The sequence below is a fragment of the Mastomys coucha genome, unplaced genomic scaffold (assembly GCF_008632895.1).
Source record: "Mastomys coucha isolate ucsf_1 unplaced genomic scaffold, UCSF_Mcou_1 pScaffold8, whole genome shotgun sequence".
Classification (NCBI taxonomy): Eukaryota; Metazoa; Chordata; class Mammalia; order Rodentia; family Muridae; genus Mastomys; species Mastomys coucha.
In genome coordinates this window covers 63,201,477-63,211,173 of record NW_022196914.1, presented here as the reverse complement: position 1 = coordinate 63,211,173, position 9,697 = coordinate 63,201,477, and the positions used below count along the sequence as shown (strand labels likewise).

General features: G+C 40.1%; 1 protein-coding gene across 20 annotated transcripts in view; it reads left to right on the top strand.

The window, feature by feature from the left end:
- The window catches only part of Mast4 (microtubule associated serine/threonine kinase family member 4), a 604,035-nt gene that overhangs the window by 528,370 nt on the left and 65,968 nt on the right, over positions 1-9,697 (top strand). For 15 of the 20 annotated variants that reach the window (XM_031360602.1, XM_031360600.1, XM_031360598.1 and 12 more), the window contains 3 exons: positions 174-243; positions 4,606-4,614; positions 6,047-6,125. In XM_031360602.1, the coding sequence (XP_031216462.1) occupies positions 174-243; positions 4,606-4,614; positions 6,047-6,125 (158 nt within the window). The remainder of the gene's footprint in view (positions 1-173; positions 244-4,605; positions 4,615-6,046; positions 6,126-9,697) is intronic. The other 5 variants (XM_031360596.1, XM_031360608.1, XM_031360616.1 and 2 more) reach the window with 1 other exon arrangement.

Sequence of the window (9,697 nt, the reverse complement as noted above, 5' to 3'; positions counted from 1 at the left end):
CCCCCACCTCGACCGCTTCCCAGATCCCCGCTCGAGGCAAAGCTAAAACATTATTAGAGGAAATGATATTTTGTAGAACTGTAAAGAAACTGATTACCGGGAAGAGGATTATGGATACAGATAATGGTACAAAGACAAAATTAGGTTGCTCATTTCTCTTTTTCTCTCCACAGGAAATAGCCCTCAAGACAGTCCAAGGAATTTCTCCCCCAGTGCCTCAGCCCATTTCTCATTTGCGAGGAGGTAAGGACTGCATTTGAGTGGGGCATAAAGTGGTCCCTTGGGATGTATATGCACACCTTCCCCCACCCTTCTCCCACCTTCTCTTTCAGGGTTCTGTCTTATGAGAGCCTTTTCGTTATCACAGAAAGCCTTCTGCAACCAAAGGACCTTGTTACATTGAACATGCTGGCTCTAACTGTTTTTGTGATGACTTCTGCCTTGTCTTAGCATTGGAGGGTCCTCTTGGTCCTTTGCTAAATGTGAGCCCCATTGAAGGCAGGGAGGTCCTTCTCTGTGTTTTCTCTCATCTTTAGAGCATGCATGATTCAGCCTGAACAGAGTTTTACTGACTGGCTTTTTTGTTGTTGTTGTTTTTTGTTTTTTTGTTTTTTGAGGTGTTGTTATGCAGGCTCTATTCATCTCTGTCCTGGTACAAGCTTTTGTTGTTATATGTTGTCCTTTTTGTAAAAATGAGACTCTGGGTTACAAGGTATAAACTTGGGAGCAATTGAATGACAGATCTGAGAAAAAGCAACTCTGTTTTTTCCGAGACAGGGTTTCTCTGTGTAGCCCTGGCTGTCCTGGAACTCACTCTGTAGAGCAGGCTGGCCTCGAACTCAGAGATCCGCCTGCCTCTGCCATTAAATGCTGGCATTAAAGGCGTGCACCAGTATATCTGGCGCTCTTTTCTACCACTATTGTACTTAGAAGGAGGCAGCAATGCTTAGGAGAACTGCTCCTGGGGAACTGAGTTAAGAAGAAGTGCCCTTACTTGACACCCTTAACACCCAAGCTTTCCCAGGCTGGTCCTCTTGCCCTAGCCTCAGCCCTTTTTTCTGGATTCTGAATGAGTATATGTCTTTCTCAGTCAAACAGCCTTTGCCCCTCTCACATATGTATCTTGCTTCCTCCACCCAGGAAAGGCAGAATGCAAAATGCAACCTTTGGGTCTCCAGATACTCAGAATAAATTTAGTTTATGGTCTGGATGTCCCATTTATTTGTAAGAATTTCTCAGAGACTTAATTATACCCGACAGTGAATTCAGATAGCATTTCCTAAACCATCTAGATCTGTCTCTGAGAACACGCCTTTGTTCCTCTTCACATCACTAATGAACACACTTGTCAGCGTGTGATACATTTTATGTTCTGAAAATCCTACGAAAAGGAGTTTCAGAGCTCTGTATTGTAATTAAGATTCCAGCAGCATTTTCCAGAACCCTGTATGATGAAGAGTCTACTGTAAGTCCCAATCCAAGAAGAATGTTTGTTCTCTCATTACCGCAGTCATTTCCCATCATATGCTCAAGGCCGCTCTGAATCCCACGTGGGGTGAGTTACAAGAATGACTAAGACCGCATCTCAGAGAGCTTGCTGAGACCTACACCTGGATCTCCTCTGAGATCCAACTTTTTTTTTTAATTAAGATTTTCTTTTTAATTATTATACTACAAAAGAAATGCAAACGCTAACTGGCCCTAGAAAGTACATCTGCCCAGTGACTGTTCATTCATGACGGTTCACTATTCCAAGTGAGGCGGAAAAACTTTGAAAGTCAATAAACAAAGTGCCCTCTGTAGTCCAAAACGGAGGTGGGTGTGTTCAATTACCCCGAGTGGTAAGTGCAAATCTCATTGCAGTGTGTATTAAAACATGACAGAAGCCATAGTCCCATAATCCTGCCAGATTTATAAAAATGAAGAGCATCTAATAATTAAGTGGGAGACTGAAGGACAGATGAATCTGGCTTCTGCGCTATGGAAAAAAAAAAAAGCACAACCTCCCAAGCATGTTAATTTTTGACAAATAAACCATAAACCGTGACAGGGGATTATCACTGGAGACCTCCAGTTCATGTTGCATGAACTACCAGCTGGGACTCCTTCCACACTCTTCAAAAACCATTAATTTTGATTAGAACACAAGTGATTTGTGTTAAAATTTTCTTCAGGTAAATAGAACCTTGGGTTCATTATGAGAATTCAGATCAGCACCTTCTACCCAACATCTGCCAATGCCTTCCGTTTCAGTGATGGTCTCCACTTAGGAAACATAGACCGTTTGCCTGGGTCTCCACTGCCTCCTGTTGGCTGTATGTCACTGAGCCTTTAAGAAGTAATTTGAGGCTCTTAACATTTCATTATTTTATAATGTAGCCCAATAGAAGAAATGTGGCTCTGTCTTTGAAATCATTCTGGGGTGAAGAAGACCCAAAGGTTAGACTTATTAATCTTCTCTGACCTTCCTTGTTCAATATTCTCCCTGATCCACCCCTCATAACATAATTGTCCAGTTCAGGCTGTAAAGGGTGATGATGACTCACACGTGTTGTAAAATACAGATCTGTGAGGAAACCTACCACAGCAGTTTTTAACCTCCTGACTTTACGAAAAGAAAAAAAAGAATAATCACAAAATTGCATGTTGAGACAAGGAAATGTTCCATATTGTTAAATTTTAGCACATGTGAAACCTAATCTGAAAATCCAAGATCTAAAATATCCCTAAATTTGAAACCCTGATACTTAAATTTTATTATCTGTTTCTCTCTCTGCATGTATGTATTCATACGTGTGTTCACAAGTGTGCCACAGGATGTGTGACTTCTAGGGATCATACTTAGGTATTTGGGTTTGCATGGCAAGTACTTTTATTTATGGGTCATCTCAGTAGTCTCCAAACGTACTGAAACTTACCGAGAACTATTGAAATGTTCTGAGCAAATGTTCTGTGATGCTTCGAAACCTTTCAAATTTAAGATTAAGGATGTTTAGTGGGTTTGGAAATACCTTTTAAAAACAAATCAAAAATTCTAAACCTAAAACGTTTCTGGTCCAAAGAACTTTGGATGAAAGATTCTCGGTCCCTACAAAGTCAAGCCTGCAGGGCTGTGGATCACTTAACATTTTTATCTGATAGTAAGATGGAGGTGATGATGTCATTACCTTTGCCCGAAGCTGGGGGCCTTGAGACATCATAAACTGCTGTTGCTTTCAGTGGCAGTCTAGTGGCCTTTAGTGCCATCAATATCTCCTGGTTGCCTAGTTGTTGCTTGCCTGGATGAACTTCAGAACACATTTCCATAAGCAAATTTCTAGAAAAACTTTGCCCTTCTGACTTTAAGCCTTCAGTCCCTTGAATACCAACAACTAGGGTAACCTCCTGTTAGTCTTAGAATTCTTTCTGGAGTAGATTTTACTTGGTAATTGGTATAGTTGAATTTGACCCAACAGTATATAGCATATCTCCTATATGTACTATATACTCTAATTACTGAACACATTGACCTGCCTTCTCTTTATATAATTAAAATGGTCAGGCTGGAATCAGAGCATTCACCCTTTATTGTGTACTACACGAATCTAAATGTTTTGTGAGTTGACCCCACCTACCCCCAATCTCTTTGTGTCGTAAGTTCTCAGCAGCTGTTTTCCTCTGCTCTTTGATTTGATGTAACATTGAAACTTCCATCTATAAAGAAAAGATTCTTTTCAGAAGAGCCTTGTGGCTTTGGGAAGATGAGGATGTTATCTTTGGATGTTGCTTTATTGGTAGCACTACTTAAAAGAAAAGACAGCATTGTTAGTGGGATCCAAATTGTGCCTGTGTGTGATGGCTTTCGTGGAAAGGGGGCACTTTCTCCACTCAGTAATGCATATAGCATATATAGTAACTTTCTGATGTGCGGTTGTCATGGCAATGGAAATGCAATGGTCCTTTTGCTCCATTTGAGTAAACAGACACAGACAACTTAGGGAACTTTATGAGACATGAATTATTTCTGGTTGATGGCTGTACCAAGAACTGAGCACATTCTTGTTTAAACATCTTTCCAGTTGTGTGTTTTCTGGACTAAGCAAATGTAATTTATGCTTCAGAACTAATAAGAACATGTCTCCTCTTGGAACTGCTCATGCATCTGAAATATGTACGTGGATACCTGAGGGAAAGGAGAGTTAACGAATCACAAAACAAAACCATGCTGGGCAAATGTGCCCCTTACTCTTTCCAGAGTCTAGTTTCTGATAATTGCTATTAAATGGACTGAACAGCTCTTTTAAAAACCATATTCCTTTCTTTGCTAAATTAAAAGTGGTTAAAATATAAAATTCAGGCATTGCTTTTAAATATTTTAATAGATAGCTAAATATAAGATCTGCTTCTGTCCCTTTAACTGGTGGTTGTACCTTTTATGAGCATGCTGTAATTATTTTCCTCAGAAATTTCAACATTTTCATTTACATAAAAATGTTCTTAAACAAATACATGATTTAATCACCCCAATTACTTTTCTCTGGTATATTTATAAACATCTCATTTTGCTTCTTCTTCTTCTTCTTTTTTAAATACTTGATTTCAATTGTACTCCAATCATGGCCACAGAAATGACAGGTAAATTTCACTAAAATCTTAGCATTGTAATCACTCTGTGATGTGTCTGCTTTGCCTCCATCTTGTTTCTGTGGACCATTCACGTTTATTGGAGGTTACACCACCTTAGTCTAGAAGACCCACCTTTGCCTATCAGGCTACAGTGGCAGTTTTCCATATGAACATCAAATTGTGGTTTCTCAAACTCAAGTCCGACGTTATTGAGTTCCCTGACTTCAGCTTCCTGTGAATGTGTCTATGTTAGACTTCCTGCATTGTTGTTTCCCCCTTGGTAAAATGAACAAAATTGTGAATTACAGAACATCTCCACATGATCCTGTCTCTAAGAATGTAGTGTTGCTTTTTAATAACATGTTTTTAATAACATTTTTTTGTGTGTTTTGCCCGTTGGAAAATGTCCATGTCTTTGTTTTTCCTGACATACATACATACATACATACATACATACAGTATGATCTTATTTAAATTTAGAATAAAGCTCTAGAATAACACAAATCCCTGAAAATTTGCTCTGTGGCAGCCCCTTGCCCTACCAGCAACATTGCTACTAATAACTACTGCATCAGTTCACTTTAGACCCCTGTACTGGCCCTGACTGAACCCACAGTCCATCTCTATTTAGTCACCATTCAAGGACAAAGGCCATTCTCTTTAAGGACCCTGGCTGCTTGAACTCCGAGACTAAGTAGCAGGTGACTTCACTCTTTGTGTTTATTTCCGTTATGAATAGAGACGGTTTTTCTCTAACCGTTTGGGTGGCTGGGCAGAGCTAGCTGCATGCTCAGAGACTTCTGGGTGACCTTTGCACCAACATTATATATGAAGCCAGGTCATGTCAGAAAGCAGTAACGCTCCAAAGCTCAAGCTTCAAGTTTCTGATCATTAAAGTTATTTGCTGCTTCAGAGTGTGACGTAACCAGGACCCCAGTGCTCCTACCACCTCTGCTTACAAAAAGGAAAACTATACCCTTAGAAATCCAAGGTGGAAAGCCTGTTGAAGGCCCTGAGCCTGCCCAGGGTCTTGCACCCTGATGGAGTCTGGGGCCACGTTGAGATCACTGGCCAGTTGTCGGTTTCCATACAGAACATGTCTCCTCTCCCCTTTCTGCTGGCACTGCTTGGAATCTGCTGAGTCTGACCATTGTAATTATCCCCGGTATTCATTTTGTCAAAGTGTATTAGTGAGAGATCAATACTATGGATCAACCCATTCACTTTCTACTTGTTTGGGTGTATTGATTCCTATTAAATAAAAGGCAACCTGCTGTATAATGTTTGTTTACCCTAACCCTGGCCAAGCATTCCCACATCCTCATAGACTGTGCTTATGTCATTTGTTTGATTAAAGATACCCTAATTCCCTGGGGTTCTCTGGGGTTCCCTGGTATCAGCACTTCCACATTCAGCCTAACCAAGCTCCCTTTGTCCACAGAACGGATGGGCGCCGCTGGTCTCTGGCTTCTCTCCCCTCCTCAGGCTATGGGACAAATACACCAAGCTCCACCGTCTCTGTAAGTGCTTGATTTTTCTTCTCACCTCAAAACCACAGAACTAATCTATACTCTGTATGTTTCTCTGGGTGTTTCCTGGTGGGAAGGAAAAGGCAAATTCAACATGTCTAGCTCTCCCTATAAGATATGTGTCAAACGACAGCTTAACCATGTAGACATGGTACACTGTTTCTGGAAGCTTCTAAACTACAGAGCATAAAAGTCCAAGGCCCAGGATGGCAAGTTTGGAGGATGAGAGCCATTTGATATAGTTTGGGGAAAACAACACAATCTTCGCTCAGTGTTGCCGTTCCATACCAGATGTGTGCATGAAGACGCCATTAAACTTTAATGGATTCAGTCTTCTCTTGTGAGTGGCTGAGATGGAAGCTTGTTTTGTTTTTTCTTTCCTTCAAAGGATGCACCCCCCCCAAGCCTTAAATTTGTCTCACAACTTAAAAACAAACAAGAACAACAACAAAAGGAACTTAATAAGTCTGTGGAAAGGGATAGAGAAATAAGAGATTCTTGCCCCAAATGATAGATAACATTTCAACCCCTGGCCTAGCAGTTACTGGATACTGTTGAGTAGATTAGATGCAAGCATACCTGGTTTAAGTTAGAGGAATTTCTGTAAGTTCCTCTAACACAGGGCTTTGAGAACCAGGTAGTGGTTTAGAAAGGCCCAAGAGGTCACACAGTATTCAATGAATGCCTAATGAGGTGAACTGGATGCCCTGTATCCAATAACCCAAACTGCGGACCTGCAACTGTGGAGCCTTTTCTACTTCAGTTCCCTCCTCATATTCTCAAAAGTCACAGTTTATTGTTTAGGTCTGTCCACCCCACAGCATTGTGCTAAGTGTGTAGCCACTGATTAATGTTTAAACTGAAAAGAAACTAAAACTTGTTAGATGAACTAACTAGTGCCCCTCCTCCTTATGCTTGTGTTTACAGAATACTGAGTGGAATGTGGGTTTTCTGGGACACCCCTAAAACCAAATTGTTAACATCTGTTGGGTTCGCTTTCCATCGTCTTAGAGTAGTGCGTGGGGGGAGGCCCTCTATTTTCCTGCCTCCATTTGTTGTGCTGTGGGAGTTTGCTGTCCATTCGGATCTCCTCCCCCACCCCCGCACCCCTCTAACATCCTGGGTGTTATCAGTGGATAAAATTGTTACTAAGTACCACTGAGATTTGACTTGATTATTATGGCAGCTGCCATCACTGGTGATTTCAGATGTGAAAATGTAGGACCATACATTTTCAAAATGTGTGATGAAGCGGATCCCACACAGAGTGACTGAAAATGTTTTAAGTGCTGCCATTCCCTAGACCCTTGGGCCCCTTTAATTAGAACCAAGCCACAAGTAAACAGTACCAATTCTTAGCTGTGTCACTTCCTTACTCACACTCCTCCCCACACTGAAAGCTCAAATCCATGGGTTTCGGCTGCAGCACCCTTATCACCATCTTATCACCTTTATTCAACATTAATGACAGTTCAGGCGACAAAACTCTCCTTTTCATGAAAAGCAGGAGAGTACAAGATGCACCTTCTTTTTCTAATAATGACACATCATTTTATTAAAGTGGGTGTATAAAGGGTGAGTACGTTGCATCAGACCATTGGGTCTAAATAATTTTTTAAATTATGTTTTTGTAATATTAAAAAAAAAGCAGTATTATTCAGTATTATCCCCTTGAAGTAGGTGAGCTCGTTGCATATTCTGTGACACCACTGCTGTTCCTACCCCGTTTTTTTAGGTCCAAAGCTTGAAGCACAGAAAATTATTTGAGGAGCTGTTTATCCATCCCTTTCTTTTATCCATGCGAATATTGCAAAGGTCCAGACCCTAATGTCCTGGCTCTTTTTAGGCCATGTGAATGGCATTTCTTTAGCTTCGTGAATGATTTACCTGAAGGCTAATGTCTCTATAAGATTCATGTGTCTGAAACAAGAAACCCAAGACCATTTTTAGACACACACACACACACACACACACACTCACACACTCACACATTTGCACATACAAATGGCAGTTTCTAATAGCCTTTCTCTTACACATTTATGTATTGATGTAGGTAGTAGGCACATGCATACACACGTGTACACACACACACACACACACACACACACACACACACGCACAAACACGCGCACGCACACACACACATGGCATGTCTAATAGCCTTTCTCTTACACATTTATGTATTGATTGAGGTGGTAGGCAGGTATACATCTCAAATTCTCATTTCTTCCCTCAAAATGAAATTTTAGTTTCCATAATTTCTGTTTTTTCCAAAAGCAAGGACTTTTGGGTCTGGACTGTGAACACTGTTGAAAGGATTGGCTGGCTTGTTTTCTTTCCGCTTTTATACCATGGACAAGGGAAAGCTGCAGAGCTCCTACTGAGGTTTCTGTCCGCATCCTTCAAATATCAGGCTCAGTTATGTCAGCTGGCAACTCAGAGTTTCTACTCTCCTACTCCTAATCTGAATCACTCTTAGAACCTCATTAATTATTAGTCCTTTAGCCAATCAAAACTGTACTTTTTTTTAAAAAAAGAAAAAAATATATAGGTTATATACAGAAAAAAAAACTAGACGAGTTTTCTTTTCTTTTTTTTAAAGATTTATTTATTATTATAAATGAGTACACTGTAGGTGTCTTCAGACCCCAGAAGAGGGCATCAGATTTCATTATGGGTGGTTGTGAGTCACCATGTGGTTGCTGGGATTTGAACTCATGACCTTCAGAAGAGCAGACGGTGCTCTTACCCACTGAGCCATCTCACCAGCCCCACTAGTTGAGTTTTCAACACACAATTTAAAAGTTCACAGATAATTATGTTGTCAGCTGAGCTTCAGACCCGTGCGTGTTGAAATGTAAATGTTTTTATATCTTTGGGCCATTACAGACACTTCAATATTGCCAAGTGTTAAAAAAGTTATGTTCCTAAATTGGAAAGATTTTGTCATATACAGTTAGTTTGTTCTCCCAGAGAACATTCAGTATTGTCAGTTATTTAAGTGTGAAACTTTGCAGTGAAAATTAATTTGTGAAACTTCTGCAGGATACTATTCACATCATAATTTTTAATTTTGAAATAAGCAATGTGGAATTTCCAGTAGGGAGATATTCTTCTGTATATTTCTCACCAGATAAATTATTTCCTGCTGAGGGAAAGAATGGAAATAAGGCTATAAATATCCATAAATATGACATATGTCTGTTAAATCATATTACCTTTAATAATAACAAGTAGAAATCTATGCATGCATATGAGAACTCTGCTTTTTAAAGTGGTTGTCTTGAGAGACAAGATGTTTATCTGAGTGATACCATGACATAGAAAATGTATTTGGGGTCTAATTGCTTGGAGATGCAGCAACAGCTTTTGGTGTAAATCTTCATTCTTTGAGAGTATATCTGATTTATGGTGTAGCCAAAAGTCATACGCAAACTAGTTAAGTAATGAGCGTCACCAGCCCCACACTTGGAGAATCAGGAAGTCATGAGACTTAGTATATTGGAAAGCACACATAGTAAATTTTGAAATTCTTCTAAAAGGAGACTTTGCTCAGCAGAAGT